The 23,021-nt window shown below is 37.4% G+C and overlaps 1 protein-coding gene across 3 annotated transcripts in view; it reads left to right on the plus strand.

Moving 5' to 3' along the window:
• arhgap32b (Rho GTPase activating protein 32b) overlaps positions 1 to 23,021 on the plus strand; it is a 232,415-nt gene that overhangs the window by 61,841 nt on the left and 147,553 nt on the right. For all 3 annotated transcript variants that reach the window (XM_057820954.1, XM_057820953.1, XM_057820955.1), the window contains exons 3-5: positions 3,915 to 4,020; positions 22,516 to 22,610; positions 22,844 to 22,916. In XM_057820954.1, coding sequence (XP_057676937.1) covers positions 3,915 to 4,020; positions 22,516 to 22,610; positions 22,844 to 22,916 — 274 coding nt within the window. The remainder of the gene's footprint in view (positions 1 to 3,914; positions 4,021 to 22,515; positions 22,611 to 22,843; positions 22,917 to 23,021) is intronic.

Genomic DNA, 23,021 nt, shown 5'->3' on the forward strand with positions numbered 1-23,021 from the left:
GCTTTAACATGACATAGCGTTGTGGAGTGATGAGGGTGTAAAATAAAAACTTAATAATGCTAACTATCAATTTTAGCTGGAAAAACTCAAAATCCTATCAGGACTTACAGTTTAGACTAACTTAAAACTTAACTAGAACTTAAAAATGGCTTGACACAAATAGAATTCAATTGAAACACGTGGGAAAAAATCCTAACTTTTAAGTGATGTGTATTATCAAGCGTAACGGCATTTTTAGGTAAGATATATATATATATATCTATATATATATATATATTTTAAATAAGATCTACAAGTTTTTTGAGTGAAAGCAGTGAATTAGTCTTTTTTTTTTTTTTTTTTTAATTCCAGTTTGAGATGCAATTGTTGGCTGTTTTCAACAATATACATCGAAAATAAAGACATTGATTGACTGAAAATGGTTCAAATTAGATGAAATGTCTTGTTTTCTCATGTATATTTATAATTGCTCTTCACCTAAAAATATATTTGTTTTATCCGATTAATCGATGGAATTTTTAGTCGATTACTCGATTACTAAAATATTCGATAGCTGCAGCCCTAATAATGATTATAATTTGTTTCAGTGTTTCGGTTTTCAGTTTTTGGCCTTGTTTTTTCAGTTTCTGACAAGAATTTTCATTTTGGTGCATGCAAATGATGTCTTCAGCAAATGAGTTTTTCCATTTTTGCTTTCTTATTGTACATGTCTAGAGGAGTTCAGAAGGCACTTACAAATTTAATGTATTGTTGTTTTCTTGAGAATTTTGAGTTTAGTAATGTTATACAGTCTTCATCTTCAAGTATCACAGCTTCAAGCCTTGAATAGGGTGGGCAGAAAAAAATTGTTTTGCTGATGATTGTATTGCGTTTTTTTGTGAACACACTGTATGACTAAACTTTAGTTCAGCTATATCTCTTTGCAATTTAATCTATTTTTTATTCACCGTTTGTGTGTTGTAAACATATTAATGCCTAAGGCAGTAGTTCTTTACCTGAATTCCCTCAAGGGGTTTGGTGAATGTTAAGACACAGCTTAAATAGATACCTGATTCCAATCTTAAAATGATTGCTTTACTTTTTATTCATTTAAATCAAGAGATGCACCATAATTATCGGTTTGATATTTATCGGTCCAGTAATAGGAATTATGACGTCATCCCAATAAGTCCAATAACATTAATAATAGGCCTAATAATATACTGTGTAATGTTTAGGAGTGGGAACCTCAGGGCACCTCACGATACGATACGATTCGCGATACAAGGCTCACGATAACGATTATATCACGATACAGCGATTATCGATGTATTGGTCAGAAATTGGATACATGAAATTCTACGATACAACTGTTGAAACGAAAAAAAGATATTTGAAAATAGAAAAAAAATACTGTTTAAGTCATTTAATAAACAGTGACACCTTTTCTGTGCAACATTGCTGTAAAATATAAATCTACTGCAAATTGTGCCCCTGCACATATAGAGGAAACCAACCACGACCACTGATATCGCTTGGAGAGATAAAAAAAAAAATAAAAAGTGCCGTAGGTGTCAGCAGTTGAGCTTGGAGTGGGGCAATGATAAAATTGGTGGGTCTTTTCTTCGTATATGAACTTTGTTGCTTGGTTTGAGCACTTCCGCTATCTGCTTCAGCAATTAAGATGTCAGACTTGCTCAGTTACAGTCTTCCTCACCTTAAAAACAACAAAATAAAACAAAAAATATTAGCTACTTCATAGCGTTTGAGTTGAAATCCTGATTTTTTTTTCTGTGTTGGAAGTATTGAATTAAAAAAAATATGAATTGAATGTATAGAAATTAAAAATTCAATAATGACCTATTTTTAATATGTAGGCTACATCAATAATTACCTATTTTTAATATGTAGGCTACATTAATTATCATGCACATCACTTTATATATCTTGGAACCTATTCAAACCATTTTTATAGCTTATTGTATCAAAATGACAGTAATAACAGTTTGTGTAGTAAACTAGATGGAAATTGGTTCTCAAATAAATCGGTAAATTCATGTGGGCTTGTTCGATATTCATTTTCATCCAGTTTAGGGTCCTGGTTTATTTTATATCATTCAACACCAAATGTCATCAAAATAATACATGTAAATTAAAAAGTCAATTACATTGCAAAACTTTCTTACCTCAAGTGATGAAAGCAAAGCTCACAAACTCCAGTGTCCACTACGTCACCAGCTCCCAGTGAAACTTATTTTTCTTAGACAATTCTTGCATACAGCAAAGTCCTTGTTCACCTTGCTTCCTTTCTTGTTGGTGTAAAATCTAAAGTGTGTCCCCATGTGTGATTTGTAGCAATATTTTTCTCATTTTTTCCCTCCACCGTTCTCACGGAGCTTTTTTATTTTTTCAACCCACTTGGAGCTTCTCTTCTTCTCTAGACAACTTGTGCGCACTTTACCCTCACCGCCACTCCCGAGCGCCCCTAGTGGACCGCCAAGGAATTGCTCAACAAACATTGAGCAGTTTACAGCATCCATACTCCATTGTATGGCCAATATGTTAAATAAAAGTATCGATTCTTGGCGGGAGCATATCGATAACCCATCGGGTTGCAAAATATCGCGATATATCGCTGTATCGAGATATTGTCACACTCTTAGTAATGTTTTTGGCACGGTGTTGGTGGATTGGGATGTGTACGTGTGTTTCCACTCCTGTTTTGCCAATATGCAAAGTTTTGTTACTGTTACTGAGTGATAAACCTTATTATGGCTATTAGCAAATGTTTGCATTTTACAGTGTTATGGTTTCAAGTTATTGAGAGGCCTTTTGGTTATTGATAGGCTTGCTGTCCTATAATTGCCTGGTTAAGAAAGTTGTTTCATGGGCTACAACCACAAAAGTCTCCTCTCCTGTTGCACCAAACGTTTTATCTGCTGACAAAGCACAATACCTGTTGGCTTTGTTTGTTTTAGTTCACTGCTCATTGTTCAGGGGATCACATTGTCAATGACATTGACTGATTGTGATTGACTCAAATTATATTTATTTGAAAAAATGAATATGGACACTTTATTTGAAGTCAAAACTGTTGTTGTCTTTGTTTTGTTCATTATAATAATGTTCATGTCAATGTGAAAATTCTGGTTAGGTCAAAGGCAAATCTATGCTGAATCCACCACTAGTATTTTTGACCTACAGGTGTTCAAAAACTGAGGTGAATATACATTTACAAATTATATACAGAATATATTATCGGTTATAGTATCAGTATCCGCCTTGAGGAGCAGGACGTTATCGATACCGATATCGGTATCTGTTTGCAAAAATATCGTGCACCCCTATTTAAATCTGAAGGGTTCGGTTAATGTGCATTCAAAACATGCAGGTTTGGGTACCTTTATAAAGCAAGGTTAAAAACCAATGCCTCATGGTCTAATTAGTGTTATGCCTAGATTACGGATGTGCTGAACGCATATTTTTGCACCCGAGTCAGTCACCTCATTTTGAGAATATGCTGTTACAGAGTCGCGATCCGAGACCCCATAAAAAGTGTTGTTGAAAAATAAATAAATAAAAAACTGTCCCACCGTGCCGCCTTCAAAATGTGATTTATTTTTAAACAAGAATAACTTGAATCACTAAAAATGCTTGCTAATGCTATATTGCTAATATGTTTTTTGAATTACAAACCCGATTACCCCCCCCCTCCCCCCGATTCCTATCCTAAAAAAAATGGCGTGATCAGCCTGATTTCCGATCATGTGATCGGATCGGGACATCCCTAGCATACATGAATGAAAAAATGATCTTAAACTTTCTGTAAATGTTATTAAAGCATCAGACAAATGTGTAGTTAAAAATGTCTAGGGTTTCTCAGGATGAAATGTAAATTATCAAAATAATTACTGAATTGTGTTTGATGCATTTAGGGGCCTAAGACTCGGACGGCATCTGGAGGACGACGACTTTGTGCCTGAACTGGCTCACATACATCCCAGAGAGCGACCTGACTGGGAAGAAACCATCAGTGCCATGGTGAGACACTCAAATAGATACATGTACACTGAAATACACACTTGTAGTGATAATGTTTTTAGCTGTGGGCCTTATTTACGTACCTAAAAGAATCTCTTTTCTAGTACAGTGGTAACTCTACCTGCGTGAGTCCCTACATACAGAATTTTCAGGTTAACACACACCTCAACGGGAAAATATTGCCTCTTGTTATGACAGAAATTTCAGGTTACAAAAATACAAAATTCTCGCGGCGCCCAGAGTTTACTGAATGTAACATAATTATAGCTGCTTTGCCATTGGCTATTGCCTAGCATTCCTAGCATCCTATTGGCTAAGAGGGACCTGTACTATATGTGTATGTGTGTATCCAAGCGTCTTCTTTATTCGCCCCTTGCATTCCGACAGCTTTACATGAGAGTATTAACTTTTATTTTTCACTCGTTTTTTTTACATAATGTACTACTCTGATTTTATTTTTATTGTGCAATAATCTAATAGAAACATATATTTGTCACATATTTTGATCCATTTTTATACATTATAAAAGCTTCATGTTTATTTTGGGGGGTTTGGAACGGATTAGGGCATTTACATGGAAAACGCCTCTCTACTTAGAGAATTTTCAAGTCCCAGAATTGTTTGAGAACCAATATATTTTGTAAGTGGAGGTACCACTGTACAGTTCATGTACAGATGATGTGGATACCCTCCTGAAACAATAATACATTAAATACATTCATATAGATGGTTAACTAACTCATATATATTGCACGACTTTGCACAAATACAGGTAGTCCCCGGGTTACGAATGAGTTCCGTTCCTACGCTGGCGACGTAACCCGAATTAACGCGTAAATCAGAATTAACCCTTTAAGTACCCCCAAGTAACTCTAAATCTCAAAAATAACTATTCAAAAATATGTATTATACTTCATTGTACTGTTCTTGGCAAGATGTTGGAGCTACATCCTAGCTAGACAGCGAGCTAAGCTCTGAAATGACAACCTCAGACGTCCGTATGGTTTGCTTACTTTATTCAGCTGCTCATGACATAAACACTTGCAGAATGAAACAAAAATAAAAATGAAATTAAATCGGTTTAATCTTCAATAACTAGCTGCTGATACAACAATAACAATCTACACAAACGATTAGCATGTATCAGTTAGCGTTCGCTCATCAACAAAAACAATCACATCAACTCGCCGCAAGTTCACGACCACAATCGAAAACGCACATTAAACAGTACAAAAGAAGTTATATACAAGTGTTGCCTCTGGAGTGCTTAACAAGCAAAAAATGTGTGCGCAGGCTTTCAGCTCTTTCCCCTCTCGCTTCTCACAAATGGCTCTTCCGCGTGTTCGTGCTTGCGCTCTTCTTCGTGTGTGCAAATACATTCTTCTCTGTGTATACATGCGCTCTTAGTCCCGTGCGGAAGTACTACCTGCACTACGCTTCCTGCGCCAAAATAAAAGCATGCATCACCAGGGTTTCCCTTAGAGTTTTTTGAAGCTGTGGTGGTGGTGGGCTACATCGGAGTCAGGTAGTCCCAACATGTCGCGCCTCAGCGAAATTTGCCGAGTGTAATTGTAAATATCATTACAAATGAGAAATTTTTTTTTCACATTCATTTTTCATTTTTTCCAAGAAGAACCGTAAAAAATATCTATTTGAAATATTTCATTAGCCAGGCTAATGTCAAAGCTCTCAGCTATGGTACATGCGTAGCTGATAACAGAAACTTACATCTCATAGTCCTTTTTTTTTTCTACGTACTACATTACCACAACAATTGTAGTCTGTATGTTCAGGGACCCTCATCCGTTGACAACTTAAATCTTTTCTTAATACTTAAAAATACTCATCTGAAATAACAACCAGTGATATTAGCAACGAACAAATGCTATGCTAGTACGCCAAGATTCGGGTCAAACACACGCCATAAATAACTTAAACGTTATGTCAATGTCAATATTAAGGTCGTTTTCACAGGCAACCAGAATCACATTCTTTAACTTGAAATACCTTTCTGTGGATTTCTCTCCCAATTTCCAGCTCCGCACCAACGTAGTCAGGCACGAGCTTGCGACAGGAGAACTGAAGTGATTTTCAAAGTAAAGCGTGTAAAGGAACAATTTTTATTTAACGTGCTATTTCAAACGATATCTAGAAAATAGTACGTAAATAGTGAGCTATATATATTCATTTACACTTTTTACTGTCCAAAACAATGCAACAATTTCCTTGTGCACTGCCTGACAGCCAGCTAACACTGAATTTACTTCGATAAACCACAAGGTTCTTTCCTTTCTTGCCTTTATGTGAAGTCACTCATTTTTATATTGTGAAACTATAACACAGAAATATACACATATTCAATACTCAATAGTACAAACTGTACAACCCAATTTCATACACAACTATTATATCAGGGTACCCGCGGGTTATTAAAAGTATTAAAAAAGCATTGAATTTAGTTTTCCATTATTAAAGGTATTAAAAGTATTAAATTAGCTGTCGTAAGTCTTGAATTTTTTCACCGTTGTTTTAATTTGGAAGAATATTTCAGTGCAACCTAAATTATATCCGTGACGAAGTTTTTTGTTTTTGTTTTTTTTAATCCATAACGAAGATGACGCATAGAATTTTTACAATGCACTGCACTTCAAATAATAATGCACCTCGTGCGTGCGCGCTGTTAGCATCATTAGCATTCAGCAGGCAATCGCACAGTACTGTGTGGGTGGATTTTCTCAAGTTAAAGCGCCACACAGAAATTAATGAATTTAATTTTGTAAGCAGGATCTGTGTATTATTCTTATTATTTAATTGCAGGTGTTTTAGCTCATTTCGATTTATTTTATCTGAATGGGCTATCATTTTATTATGTGTTTATATTTTACAAATATGATGTAGTATTCATTTATATTGTATATTTCATGTTGTATAACTTTAGTTCCTATGTGAATATTAGTTCCTACTTATTTTGTTGTGGTGGGAGGGTTTTGTATTGAACACTGGGCCGTGTTGGTTATTATTATAGCAGAGAAGACAGCAGTAAATCAACAAAGACAAGTCAACTGTGCCCTGATCTACCACTCAAGAGATCTGATAGACTCAAAAAGCGGGTTACGATTGCATATTAGTTTGAAAATCGACCGGGTACACCGTATTTTTACACGAGTGACTTCCGGTCTGCTGACCCTAGCTAGTAGTATTGACGCAGTCGCGTCAAATAATAAACTCTGCCTTTTCGCGTGTGTCGCGTTGAGCTGCTTTTGGGACGCGTCTAACACGCGGCCGCACTGCGACTGGTGTGCATTGGCTGATTGACTTTAACGCCCGCGTTTCACTGCGTTCTCGTGGCGGCCACGTTGTCGCGCCGTTGACGTTTCTGGGTTATATACTGTCCGTGTTGGTCCTCATTATAGTAGAGAAGACAGAGTAAATATAATCTACACAAAGAAACTGTAACCCGATCGACTCACAGCCTCGAAAAGTAAGGGTTACATCACGTCACAAACTCATTCGGTATGCCTCCGTTCCGAACCTAGCACCCCGTATCGAAACGGTTCAATACAAATACATGTACCGTTACACCCATAGTATGGACATATTGCGCATCCATAGGTTACTGTAAACGTAAAATACTTACATATTTTTCTGAGGCGGAAACGTAGCACAAAGCGCTCACGAGCGTCAATGCCACTGATAGACACAGCACTGTGCAAATAAATGACTTGTGAGCCAAACTGTGCCACAAAGTAGATGCAGTGAATTATTTTGACCGACAGGTGGCAGCAACGCACTTCAAAAGGTGAATTGGTTACCCCACGCTGGCACGTAGACAGCACAGACATATTGTAAAATTATACAAATTAAAATGTATCTTTAGATTTTTTAAAAAATCATTTGCAAGGCACGGCGGCGCGCCACAATCTTTTATGTGTAGGGGGAACCCTGACGAGAGACTGGAGTCGTAAAATCAAAATCATGTAAGTCGGGTACGTTGTTACCCGGGGACTACCATGTACGTGTTTACGCTCCACGTTTAAAATTTTCTCCATTTTGGATTGTATTTTTTCCCAGCACCATTTATTACTTGTTCTTTAGTAACAAGGTTCTTACGGGTCTCTCCATCCATGTAAGACTGCTTTAGTTTGTTGCAAACAACAGAAAACATGTAAGATAAATAAAACCTTTCTTCTCATATACAAAGAACCTTCAATGGTATTCATTCCTTTTTAGTCTCAGGCTTGGATTTGACTTCTTGCAACAGTATGGTGAAAATGAGGCCGTCTCCATGGTAACATGAAGACGTGGTCTGTATGTTGTTGGAGTCTGATGCGGGTGCCTTCTTTGACTGGGCAGGAGGGAGAGAATCAACAAGCCCACCGTGCTAATGAATATTGAATTTAGAGGCCTTTTCTGTCTGACTTGTCTTTATTAAACATTTGATAGTGCGAGAATAGCATCCATTATTCATGTCTGGTGGTTAAAGGAAGTGACAAAAAGCGCTCTGCAACCAAGTGTAATTGTCACATCAGCCCCCTGTTGCGTATACACTGTGACAAGTGAAGGGTTGTTGTTAAAATTTTCTCAGTCTATTTTCTTCCAATGGAAATCCAAGATGCATGGACCACCCAATTTCAAGTTGTGTATTCTCGGAGATGTAACGTCATAGCAAAATGGTTGATGTGTCTTTCGAAAGCTGTGACTGGACTCTATTTGATCATGCCAAAACCTCAATTTTGAAATAAAATGGGTCAGTGTGACTCATTAGGATGTGGCCGAGTCACATTTTGCCAAGCGACCACGCTACCAGTCTCATTTTCGGTCCAATATTTGTAGCAGCTTCTTTGAAGGATAAGATTCTCTTACCTCTGTGGAGTTGGCCCCCGCCAGTTTATGTAAAAATGTCAATCGTTTGTGCTTGTTCGTGCTGTAAACATTTTTGTTTGAGCTGCTATCGGTTTTAAGTAGGGTTGTTCCGATCATGTTTTTTTGCTCCCGATCCGATCCCGATTGTTTTAGTTTGACTATCTGCCGATCCCGATATTTCCCGATCCGATTGCTTTTTTTTGCTCCCGATTCAATTCCGATCATTCCCGATAATATTTCCCGATCATATACATTTTGGCAATGCATTAAGAAAAAAATGAATAAAACTCGGACGAATATATACATTCAACATACAGTACGTAAGTACTGTATTTGTTTATTATGACAATCCTCAATATGGCATTTACATTATTAACATTCTTTCTGTGAGGGGGATCCACGGATAGAAAGACTTGTGACTTTGTATATTGTGACTAAATATTGCCATCTAGTGTATTTGTTGAGCTTTCAGTAAATGATACTGCAGCCATGCCCCAATGCATGATGGGAATTGGAACCATGATGGGAAGTGGAACCATTACTGTGCGTAGTGCTAGCAATTGATATATCTTCTCTGCGTTGGGAAATAAAATAAGGTGTTAAGAAAAAGATCCAATGCGACCTTGCTTCCCCACATTGCTTCCCATGATATTTCTAATCGTGGGGAGAGGGATTGTAAGGCTTTAGTCAATTAAAATAAGCCTCCAAAGGCTGCCAAAATTCATTCTACTTATTTAATGCCGCCTTTTATCTCTCTATATAGGTAAAACGGCGCCATTACAGATTGAGCGCGGCAATGCGTGAGTGAGTCGTGCAACGCATGCATTCATTGCGTTAAATTTTTTAACGTGATACATTTTAAAAAAAAACTTCTTACCGCCGTTATTGGGATAAAATTGATAACCCTACCTTAAGCCTAAACTAAAGACTCTGGATGAGTGTAACATATTATGTCTGTAATGTTAAATACAATTAGAAAACGATTTAATTAAAATATATATATATATATTAAAAAAAGGCGTGGCCGATATTTTTTTGCCGATTCCGATAATTTGAAAATGACGTGATCGGACCCGATCGATCAGGACATCTCTAGTTTTAAGATATTTATAATTCTTTTATAGGTCAATCTGAGGTCAACCAACAAGCCATTTTGGTTAAGAATAGCTAAAAATGGTGTCAATCGGTTATGCTTCGTTTATGCTGGTTTGCGCTGCAAAAAGTTTCGTTTGTGCTGCTATCGTTTTTGAAATACTGAGATATTAATTTCGAGTGATGTAGTCACGCAGCCTCTCCCCACCATCTACGGCGGAACAGAACTGCAATGGTGCCGTTCGTTTGTGCTACAGTGGTCTGAAAAAGTATCTGACCCTTTTGGAATTTCTCACATTTCTGCATAAAATCACCATCAAATGTGATCTGATCTTAGTGAAAATCACACAGATGAAAAAACTGTCTGGTTTAACTAAAAATTATAGGTTTTCATATTTTAATGAGGATCGTATGCAAATAATGACAGAAGGGGGAAATTAAGTTAGTAAACCACCACATTTAATATTTTGTGGACCCCCTTTGGCAGCAATAACTTCAACCAGACGCTTCCTGTAGCTGCAGATCAGTCTGGCACATCGATCAGGAGTCGGGACTAATCTTGGCCCATTCTTCTCTACAAAACTGTTTAGTCAGATTCCTGGGATGCCTGTCATGAATCACTGTCTTTAGGTCGTGCCACAGCATCTCAATGGAGTTCAAGTCTGGACTTTGACTTGGCCACTCCAGAACTTGTATTTTGTTCGTCTGAAACCATTCTGAAGTTGATTTACTTCTGTGTTTTGGATCATTGTTTTGTTGCAGCATCCATCCTCTTTTTAGCTTCAACTGTCTGACAGACGCCTCAGTTTTTCCTGTAAAACATCCTGATAAACCTTTGAATTAATTCTTCCATTAATGATTGCAAGTTGTCTAGGCCTCGAGGTAGCAAAACAGCCGGAAATCATGATGCTCCCTCCACTATGCTTCACGGTGGGGATGAGTTGTTGATGTTGGTGAGCTGTTCCATTTTTCCTCCGCACATGAAGTTGTGTGTTACTCCCAAACAATTCAACTTTGGTTTCATCAGTCCACATATATTTTGCCAAAACTTGTGTGGAGTGTCCAAGTGCCTTTTTGCGAACATTAAACGAGCCACAATGTTTTTTTGGAGTCTTGGAGTCCTCCAATGAACAGCATTCTTGGCCATAGTTTTACTTATAGTTGATGTGTGCACATAGATATTGGACTTTGCCAGTGATTTCTGTAAGTCTTTAGCAGACACTCTAGGGTTCTTTTTTACCTCACTGAGTATTCTCCGCTGAACTCTTGGCATCATGTTTGGTTGACGGTCACTCCTTTGGAAAGAAGCAACTTTGCCAAACTCTCTCCATTTGTAGACAATTTCTCTGACTGTTGATTGATTAACATCCAGACTTTTTGAAATGGTTTTGTATCCTTTTATAGCTTTATACAAATCAACACTCCATGATCGCAGGTCTTCAGACAGCTCTTTTGACCGAGCCATGATGCACATCAGACAATGCTTCTTATCAAGACACGTCTTACCAGGTGTGTGTTTTATAGTTTGCAGGGCAGCTTTAAACCACTCATCAGTGATTGGGCACACACCTGACTTAAATTGTTTGGTAAAAATTGGTATCAATTGCTCTTAGGCAGAGGGTTCACTTATTTTCCCCCCTTCTGTCATTGTTTGCATGTTATCAACGTTAAAATGTTAAAACCTATAAATGTTAAGGTGGTTTTGGTTAAAGCAGACACTGTTTTTACGTCTGTGTGATTTTTGACAAAGACAGATCACGTTTGATGGTGATTTTTTTCAGAAATTCCAAAAGGTACAGATACTTTTTCATACCACTGTAGGTTTGTGCTGCTATCAATTTATACATATTGAGATATTAATTTCGAGTAAGGACGTAAATAGCAACCCCTCCGTCGCGGCTGATGGAGTGTACCAACTTTCTCAATAACAGAGGGGTGTCCCAGCAAGTAGCGCAAGCGTAGCACAAACGAATGGCACCCCTTCGTGTTTATTTTGCAGTAAATGGAAATTAATATCTCAAGCCCTCATATGGTACAAAATGGACCAAAGGCTTGCCTTTTGTTTGTGCTACGTTTGAGCTAGTTGTTGGGACACCCCTCTGTTATTGAGAGAGTTGGTACGCTCTATCAGCTGCGGGAGTTGGATAACGAAAGGCTGCGAGTGACGTCATCAATCGAAATTAATATCTCAATATCTATCAAACAATGGAAGCACAAACAAAATTTTTACAGCACAAACGTAGCATAAACAAATGGCAAATTTCGGGTCCATTTTGGAATAAATGAGGGCATGCGTGACGTCATCACTCGAAATTAAGATTTTAAATATCTCAAAAACGATAGCACCACAAACGATAGACATTTTCAGCCATTTGTAATCAAAATAAGAGGCAGGTTGACCTCGTATTGACCTATAAAAGAATTATAAATATCTTAAATACATTTTTTACAGCACAAACATATCACAAACGATTGAAATCATTTTTATATCAATTTGTGTCTGATGGGTGATCAACTTCACGGATGTGATTTTCTTCCGTAATTTTGAAAGAAGTGTCTTCATGTGCACCGATGGGATTATAAATCAATATAAACCACCTCTCTCATTTGGAAAAAAACTCTTGATCAGAATTTTCCAATTGTGGTGTGTACATGAAGCATTTTTCATTCAGACTGGGTTTTTAATCTCAATAAATATGTCCACGTAAACGTAGCCGATATGCACAAACTGGAGCCGGAATCCATCCCCTAATCCTTGGATCAAAGGATGACCTGCTCAACCACCTGCATCACTGTCGCCCCTCAAGATACAGAAGCATATTGTTTTATTGGCATTACAAAGCGCTGACTGAAAAAAAATCAACTGCTGATCAAGCTTCGCGTCGAGTCTTTGATCAGCAACTCTTTCATGCAGTTCAATTGTCCACTGATAGTGTCTGTGGTTTTCTGTGTCTGATCTGATGATGCAAGTATTACATAGAAATGCGACTGGGCAATATACTGCCGCTTCAGAGATTTTAGAATCAAGGATGCAACATGTGTAGACATGTTTTCAATTGGGTTGAGGTCAGAGGGCAACTGGGAAGTTACAGTATTTACTGAGGGCGTTTTATGCGGCTTTTTGTCTTCTTGGATGAGCTGTATTGTTAGTGTCTTCGTGTGGCTTCTTTTTGGATGTAACATTGGTTCAGTAGTTGGTTAGATCTGTGGTATGGTTGGCATCCATCCCAGCCTGGCCATTTCTGGAAAGGGAATCCCTTCCATCTGTGGTCCCTTCTCAAGGCGTCTTATTTTTTCCCAGAATTTTAAAAAGTTTTTCCTTGCCCGTTGGGTTTCAACTTGGCGATGTCACAATTAATTGCATGAATTGCATATTATAATTTTTATTTCTTATATTCACTTATGTTTTACTTTCCTTTTTTTTTAAAATTTATATTGTAATGTTTACTGTATGCTATTAGGTATTTGTTTATTATGCCCTTTTTTGTTAATGGTTTGGAGCAATGAATAATGATTTATACTTCATAGTAGGGATGTCCCAATTGCATATTTTTGCACCCGAGTGTAAGTCACCTGATTTTGAGAATCTGCTAATGCCGAGTCCCGATCCGATACACAATTTTTTTTATTTTATTTTTTTTTAATTCCAAACATGTTACAGTACTGTCCTTTTACAGTAGTTCCTCTTCCTCTTTTCCCGGGAGTGTTGTGGAGTATAAAACGTATATATCTGTGCAACTTTTGGCAATGCCATTGTATTTCTGATTTTTTTTTTTTTTTACTTTTTACCACTTTAAAAAGTAAAAAAAATATATATATATATTTGAATTAGAGCTGAAGGATATTGGAAAAAATTAACAATATGTTTTGCCAAGGCTTCACTCTTACTTTTTGCATTGGTTGCACCTAACTTTTTTTTTTAAGGTGCATCGGTGCAAAATGTAGGCTCACCCACATTTTTTGTTGTATCACCTTTACAGCTATACGTCACTCTCCATATTATTCATATAATTAATTCATCCTCTGAACTGTGGACGTGCTAACCTAACCACTGTCCCACTGTTCCGCCTTCATAATGTGAATTATTTTTAAAGAAGAATAACGTAGAAAATTGCTTGTCTTTATTAAATGCTTCATTGAATGAGTCCACTCAAATTTACTCACGCTTTCACGCCCCTGCTGCCGAGAACAACCTCTCTACAACGAAGATTGACTAAACAATTAACACATTTGTGCCTTTGATCGTAGAGCTACCAAGCCTTATCTCACCAGATCAAAGCTACAAACCTGTCAATCATCGTGAAGTACCAAACGCCAACTGCACTGGTGACCAGCAGGAGGAATGGTTAGAGGCTATATGAGCATGAAGAAGAAAAACACAATTTTTAAAAAAAAAAATTGAAAACCCCATCCTTTTCACCAATCCTCGGAAAGAGGGCGTGATTGGCCCAATTTCCCTTCACGTGATCGGATCGAGACATCCCTACTTCATAGCTAAAGTGGCAAAATGCATTAGTGTTGTCATAGACTAAAATTATAACTTTGCTATGTTACCTCGCTTCTAGTGCCGAAACAGTACCATTTAAGAAATTAACAGTGATGGGCACGTTACTTTAAAAAAGTAATTAGTTACATTACTCACTACTTCTTCCAAAAAGTAACTGAGTTAGTAACTGAATTACTCTATAGTAAAAGTAACAAGTTACCAGGGAAAGTAACTATTTCCGTTACTTTAAAAAGAACTTGTTGTATGTCAAAGAATTTGAAAATTTCTGAGCAGTATTCGAGTCAGTGGAATAGAGAAGAACAGACAGGTAGTTAACTTGTTAGGTGCTTCAGCAGATTTGAATTGCTTACCACAGATGTCGACAAAAGCTTTGCCCGGGGACATAAATTACACATTACATGCAGGTTCTTTCCTTTAATTTCGACAAACTTGAAATAGTGTCTATATCTCCACCTCTTAAAGGACAAGTTTTCTTCTGAATGCTCTGCCATCCCGACCCTGTGCATCTGTTTTGCGTGTGTGTTTGCCGCACGCGCTGTTCCGGTTTGCTTGTGAAATCACCGGCTCTGATTGGCTTACCACGACACATGACTCTAACCCTCAGCCAATCACAATCACTTCCATCGCATCTCTCGAGGGGTCGCATTCAGGTAGGCTCGTTTCCCGACAATTCACGTCGCCTTCAAAGCGTCTGCCGTCCTCAAGATGGAAGCAGAATTATTGCTGGCTGACAGTGGGAGATGGGAACGAGGCCAGCATCAGGTGTAGCAAACACAGAAACGTTACCAAACTTTGGAAAGCATTGTCTAATTGAATGAGCAGGGACAAACAGCTTGGAGTCAGAAGTACGTGCGCTATTCTCGAACCTGAACGCACTCCAAGTCTTGGATGACAAAACAACAGAGCAGAGAGTCGACTCGACATGGCTGGTAGTTTCTTCAATTTATTCAGAGTAAGTAACGCACCGCTTTTGACCGTCAGTAACGGTAACGGCGTTGTAACGGCGGAAAAAGTAATTAGTTAGATTACCCCGTTACTGGAAAAAATAACGCCGTTACGTAACAGCGTTATTTATAACGGCGTTACTCCCAATACTGGAAATTAATAATTTTTTAAAAATCTAAACAAAAACACTTTGACTTTTTCAGGTGGAGCGGTCTATAGTCATTAGGGCTAGAGAGCGTGTAATTCTTGGCAATTAAATAGACGTAATCTTCTTTTTTTTTTTTTAAAGGGTACAATGCATAGAAAGACATGCAATTCCAAAAAGATAAATGTTAGTATGAGTTATAATAATTTGGGATTATAGCCCCTCTTGATTTTTTTGTTTCAATAAAATTTGTAAAATTAGTTTAGTAGGTCGCCATTGCTGTTGACAATGCAATGCACTCCGGGCAGTGACGTCACTGGGCGGCGCTGCCGGGCTACCACAGTGTCACTCAATAGCTACTGTATATGAACATGCCGTCTGTTCTGCCCTTCCAATTTGAGCACGAGCGGAAAAAGGATGAGCAGGACACCACTGTTGTTGATATTTAGCAAAACGAGCGGCAAAAGCAATTAAATGGAGCTCTCCAGCAGGATTCGAACCTGCGATTCTAGTGTGACAGCCGGGCTCGAAGATTACAGGACTATCTTTCCGCGTGACGTTAGGGTCCCGATTTTACTTATAAAGTAATCACAACCCGCATGCGTTGTCTGTCTCTGTGCGATAATACCTGAAAGGTAAATGCAAATGAAAAGAAAGTGCGGCTGGCTTGACCACGGAATTAGAAAACGCGGCTCACTTCAGACAGCAAGCAGACAACAATAACATGGGGATTGCGTAAAAGGGTTTAGTGAACACACAAAAAAACATGTGATCGCTAAAAAAGGAGACAAAAAAAGGGTAGGTGACAGTAGGTCGGGATCGATAAAAAACATAAACAAAAAAAAAAAAACAAGGCAATGATGGAACTAGCAATGACGGGATGTACAAACTGTCAAATGGCAGCAAGTCAATATGTCGGCAAGCCGCTTAGGATCGGTTTAAAGACACTGCTGATGAGCTGGAATGGGATAAACGTACGAAGTTGGGCACTCATCCCACAGCTCTGTAACAAAACAATCTGACGAGCAGCAGAATGTGACAAAACCATCCCAGTCGTCATACTAGCTTCGGTTGCTAGCTAGCACAGCTATTCTCCCAGTCCAGCCCATCCGCGTGATCACCCCCAGCGTCCATTGCGCGCATAAAACATAGCGCCCTCCATAAGTCAAAACATTTACCAAATATTACAGATTTTTAGATCACTGGCAATTATATATGTGTTTCTAATAACACATTTTAGTAAAACAGAACAATTATGGCTTATTAGACCCTACAAGTCTTTAAATCTGAGGTTCCCTTTAAGAAATTTTCAAATACGTCAATAGTACCAGTGACGTGCGGTCAGGGGAGGCTGTCATCATGACAAAAAAATAATTATAACATCAAATTTATATTAATATTTGTCCATTGCTCTTTATGTATGACTCATTTCAAACATTTTTTATAGTCAAAATCGCTGAATTTGCCCATTTCCTGTTCAAATAACGAAATGAAACGAGAGGTGCGGCAGCAGCGAGTAAAGCCTCACCTCTGATTGCGCAATCCATAACAAACTGGGTTGATACATGGAATTGGAGCGTGCTGGTTGCCGTACATCTGCATGTCGCCATTATAATGTTTCCAGATACGTTTATTTGACCTGATTTCCCACAGTCTGGCTAATGTCTTTAACCCTTAAAGTTTAATGTTTGTTAGCGACATATTTAGTTTTGCTGATGGGAAATAAAACCGCAGTGAAAAGGCACAGCTTACGGCAGATAGTACTCTGCCGCACTGAAAGGGGTCGTACGTGAAACTGGACTTTCCGTCAAAAGTGGACGCGATTAACAACACCGGAGCTAAAAGGTTTGCTTCAAACTACGGGACAGAAGATAACTCGCGCTTTTCAAACGGACTGGTACACCCGAAAAGACTGGCTATGTGGCTGTCCTTCGAAAAAATCGGCTTTGCTGCTTTCCCTGCCTTTTTTTCTCAACTTGTGCCAATGTCTGGACTAACACGAGATATTGTGACATTAAAAAACTACCACGAAGCCTCAGCAAACACGAGAGCTCGACTACTCACATTCAAAGCCTGATTGCTTTAAAAACTTTTGGAAGCTCAAGGATCGATTTGGCTTTGACGAACAGCGGAAGCTCAACGGTAGCATCCAGAACGCCAAGGTAAAGAGTTTGAAAGACCTCATTAATGCAACCTGCATCCTAGCTAAACAGGAGTTAACATTTCGTGGTAACGATGAGCGTGTAAGCTCTTGTAAACGTGGCATATATGTAGAATGATTACATGGTTTGCTAAGAAAGATGAAAGGTTAGCTAGACATTTGGACACATCCACTGTGTGTTCTGGCTTGTCAAATAGAACACAGCGATCTAATTGAAGCAATCCTCTCCATTGAGGCGGAGAGATTTTTTTAAGGTAAAGGAAAATAAGGAGGACTTTTACAAAAAGGGCGTAGGTTTGCATAGGGACGGTAGGGACATAACACTACCAACTTTTCAGGATGCTAAAATTGTCCCCACCAACGTTTAAGCAACCTTACCTTTTTTGCATGATATAATGTTCAGTTATATAGAGAATTTAGATCTTTCAATAGCTCCATATGTTGTAAGGATAGAATTGACCCTACCATTATTAAGTAAATTATTTTCATTATGTTTATGCTAATAAAAACCAGACATTTATTCAGGAAGTTTTCAAAATGTTTCTTTAATATTTTTTGAAAACAAAGGTTTGAATCGACCAGTGTATCATCTGAACCAATGCACATAAAAGTTATTATCAGTAGATAAGGATTTATTTTGCATTGATCATTTTGCCTATTAATTAACTAGGTTCATATACATGAGAAATGTGGCCCTTTGCCCCCTTCATCCAATCTGTTTGGTCTTATTAATGTCCCGTCCCCAGCAAAAAGTCTACCTACATGCAGGTTATGCTGTTATATCGTCCCTACGAATGTTGAGACCAAACCTATGCTCTTCCAAAGTAACGGCGGTTTTTGTGGTGAAGGACAGGTGCAAGACCACAAACAGTTTTCATTTCAATCTTATAAAAATAAAAAATAAAAAAAAGAGCTTAGACTAAGAAAAATACAATAGAATATTTAAAAACTAAATTTTGGCCTTAAATAAAATATTCTTTGTTTTTCTTTTCACACTCTTTGTTTAGCAATCTGTAATAAATTGATTAAAGTATCAGAATTGCAAGTTTTAAAAACAACTGAATATTTCACTAAAGGTCAGAATTGAATTCTGTGGTTTTGTACACCACTCTTTACTCTCATTTATGTTACATGAATTATCGCAAATGCATGTTATTTTCTTACTTTTACGTATCGATAATATGTACCGTGTGTGCGTGTTTTGTGAAGAATGCTGATGAGATATGAAATAACCAGTAGCCAATTGAATAAGCTACCCTTTTTGGTTTATATATTTGGAAATCTGACACTAAAGGAGTCAGTGCCTCACCAACCATGAACCTCACCGCACGTCACTGGTCAATACTGTATATGGTCTTGGCCAGTGTGTCAAATAAAAGCATCGATACTTGGTGGGAGCATATCGGGTTGCAAAATACTGTGATATAACGCCATATGGAGATATTGTCACACTCTTACTTATGCTACTTACTCTTACTTACTTGTGAGTAGAATTCTGAATGGAAAAATGAATTCATTCAATTTTGGGTGTAAGGTGAAAAGTCACATGACAAAATGTGGAAAAACTACAATGCCGTGAATATTTTGCAACTGCACTATATTTTACAGAGGTCGTGTTTGACGCTTTCAAACATCTTGAACGTGCATACTTTCCTGCATCAAGAGGTTTTTAGTATTTTACTGACAGAAGCAGCAGTTTCGCTTGCAATACCTACGTGTAGCTGTTCAGTGGAACAAACCTTTTTGCCCTCTGATAAACACACAAATTATTAACCAGGACATTGATATTCATGAACTAAATTTACACAGGTGTGGATGTGTGTCCAAAACACCACAAACTTCTCGGAACCAACAATATACAATGATTAGATGGTGAATCTTAGCAAGAAGAGAAGCTGAATTGCTTGCTGTTTTATCAAATTTGGGGGTAGGGAGACACCAAGCAGTGAACACCAATCTTGACCTCAATCTGAGAGTGCATGATGAGAGATGTATCCCAATCTAGTATTTATTGATGATGTGACTTCTGACAAAAGCATCAGGATGAAAAATGAAGTATTCCTGGCAAGATTATCTGCTCATATTCGGCCGAAAACCTCAGAAGTCATTGGATGGCATTTCACATTATGGATGGACAAATGACCAAAGCGTAATTCGGAAGCAGTTTTTAAAGGTAAAAAACTGGAATGTAATGCAATGGCCAAATCAATTACCAGATGTGACTCTGTTTGAGCATGCATTTTACCTGCTGTTGACAAAACTAAAGGAAAAATGCTCCAAGAACAAATGAACTGAAGACTGTGTGGAGGACATCAGAGGGTGACAATCAAGGATCTGGTACTGGCTATGTGTTCGAGACTTACTGTAATTGTAATAATTGTTAGGGCTGCAGCTATTTATTATTTAGTTCGAATAATCGAGTAATCAGATTGTGATAATGCATTGCAGAATACATTTTAGGAGATGTAAAACAAATAAACAAGTGTTTATGCTAGCAATAATATTTTGGCTAGCTAAGATTACACTTTCAAAAGAGCATTAAATGCGAATACAAAATAAAATGGCATTTTCTTCAAACTATGCAGAATTGCACTTAAAATTGCAATAAATGCTTTTAAAAATAAAACAACAAAAGAACAATTGGCTAACTTGCATAAAAAAAAGTCCGCTAGCTTAAATGCTTTAATATGCTAACTTTTTTTTTTTTTTAACAATGTTGTTAACAAATCTTTCAAACACATATTTCCACAAAAAAAATGGAAAATGCAAAAACAAGCATATTAGCTCAAACAAAAACGTACCTCTTGTTGGTCTTGACAGGGAGCCGCTGGATTCAGCCACATTAGTTTCAAAACAAACTGTGACAACGTCGCTCTAATTAAATTAATCCTCGAAGCAGCAAAATTTGATTCGAATCTTTTTTTCCATTGAATTACTCGAGTTAATCGAATAGTCGTTGCAGCACTAACAATTGGGTCTTTTTTTTTTTTTTTCTTTTTTTTTTTTTAAAATAGTGCCATTTGGAATTAACAGAGACGACATTAACGTGGACATTTTGTGCTAAAGTTAGCCCTCAGCCAAGCTTAATAGCTAACATGACTTTGGACACCAGATGAGAATCTATGATTTTACAAATAAACTTTTTGAAATTATTCAATTAATTCATTTGGTATATGTATATATATATATATATATATATATATATATATATATATATATATATATATATATGTATATAGCTTTAACAGTGTACACATTATGATCAACTACACTGAACGCGCTTCATAAAACTGCAAAATCTGATTTATTATTTCCTAAAAAATGTAATTGTTTATCACCGTTGAATTTCCCACCACTGGTGTGATGCTATTGGCGAAGAGAGATGTCATTAATAAACGAGGAATTTTCCTAAAGGGACACTAACACAACAGAGTGGAAAGTTTTTAAAATTAAAAAAAAAATTTTTAATAAATGAGACATTTTAATTAAAAATAAAACATGATTAAGGATTTGTCCAGGACAATAAAATTCTCACATTTATTTAGGATTTTTTTTCGACTTATATTAGTTGATTAGACTGAATTTGATTGAAACACTGTGGCGACATAACAAAATTTTTACAAAAACCTTTTACCAGAAGTAAATTAAATTTTTAAAAATTGTGCGAATTTAGGAGCCTGTACCCTTAAATGTACTATAGTCAGCAATCGATATTACACAAAGAAAATAACTAAGTTGAATGAGTATTTGTTCAACTTTAGAGAAAATACAGCTTCATTTATACTAGGGACACAAATGGCACCCTTTAAAAAAATGACCCAATTCAAAAAATTGCAATTCTGGGTGTGACATCACAAACAGAATGATGATCTTAGCTAGCTTGCTAGTGCTGCGCTAGCTATTACATGTTGCCAGAGGACAGGAAAGGAAGACTATTCAGGATCTCCTTTCATTATTAAGCCTTTTCTTTCACTTTTTCAGGATTTATCTGAAAAATATAGTCTGATATTATTTTAATGTCAATTTTTGTCGTGTTTCATAGCACTTTTAAGGACCTTACTGTATTCAACCAGCCTTTTGCATATTCCCTCCTTGCCTCAAGTCCTCAGCCATCATGCATGTTCCAGAAAAGTAATGTCAGGACTTTCATTATTTCTGACAAGTGACCCTCACTCCACTTGATAATGAAGTGTTTTGAAAAATGGACCTGTAGACGAATAACCCACGGACTATTGACCTCATTCCACCATCACCAGTTTGCCACATCGAGAAAACAGGTCAACTGCCAAGTCAAGTCACATGTATTTGCTATATCTAACCCTTAATGACAACAAAGTCTGAAATGGCTTGACAAAAAATGACATCACTTGATCCTAAGTGACCCAAACTGTCAAGGAAAATCTGAAAACAATGTTGTGGGGAAAAAAAAGAATAAAAATAAAAGAAGAAGCCTAAAAGTGACCACAGATGGGGGATACACCGTCCTGGATGACCACATGCATCCACTGTTCATTGAAGTATGGCAAGGGCTCGGCCGTCACGCTGTTGTGGCATCTTTTGAGGATTTTATGCTACCGAAGACATGTTTTAAACCTTGTAACTGAAAAAGCAAGTTTTAGTTTGTGTGATTTCATTTTTGTTATATTTTTTCAGCAGTTTGTTTTTATTAATTTCCCATAAGTGTTCTTTTTTTTGGCTATTATTCCCACACATTTCGAAAATTCTTACCATTAACAATCAGTGAAACTAACATGTCTGTCCTTGGGTCTGACTGATTTTCAGGCAAGAAGCGCCGAGATCCCCGAGCTGCGAACGGAGCCCCTCATGCGCTCGTGCAGCAGCAGCACAGCAAGCATGAAGGTCAAGAATGTTAAGAAGTTAGTAGACACTCTCCTACAAAGACTCAGCACTGTTCGTTCGTTTTATGTGTACACACTCCTGTTCATGTGCTTTTTCATGCCTCCTTCACCTGCTTGAAAATTTTCACCCCCATTCTACAATCTATTGCTATTTCTCTGTGCACTAATTTATGACTTTTGTTTTACTTGTGCTCCTTAAGTGTTACCATGAATTAGTGCCTAACCCCCCGCTGTATGTGTTTTTAATTTAGACTTTGCTTTACCAAGGGCCACTTTCCCAAACTGGCAGAATGTGCTCATTTTCACTATGAAAACGTGATTCAGGTAATCCACGTTTGATTTTTCTTATTACTGTCTCAATGTTATTATATGATGAAATTTGAAATATTATACAGTACGAGTGTGTATTGGCTTATATGTAGTGATACT

This window comes from Corythoichthys intestinalis, chromosome 18 (assembly GCF_030265065.1).
Source record: "Corythoichthys intestinalis isolate RoL2023-P3 chromosome 18, ASM3026506v1, whole genome shotgun sequence".
NCBI lineage: Eukaryota > Metazoa > Chordata > Actinopteri > Syngnathiformes > Syngnathidae > Corythoichthys > Corythoichthys intestinalis.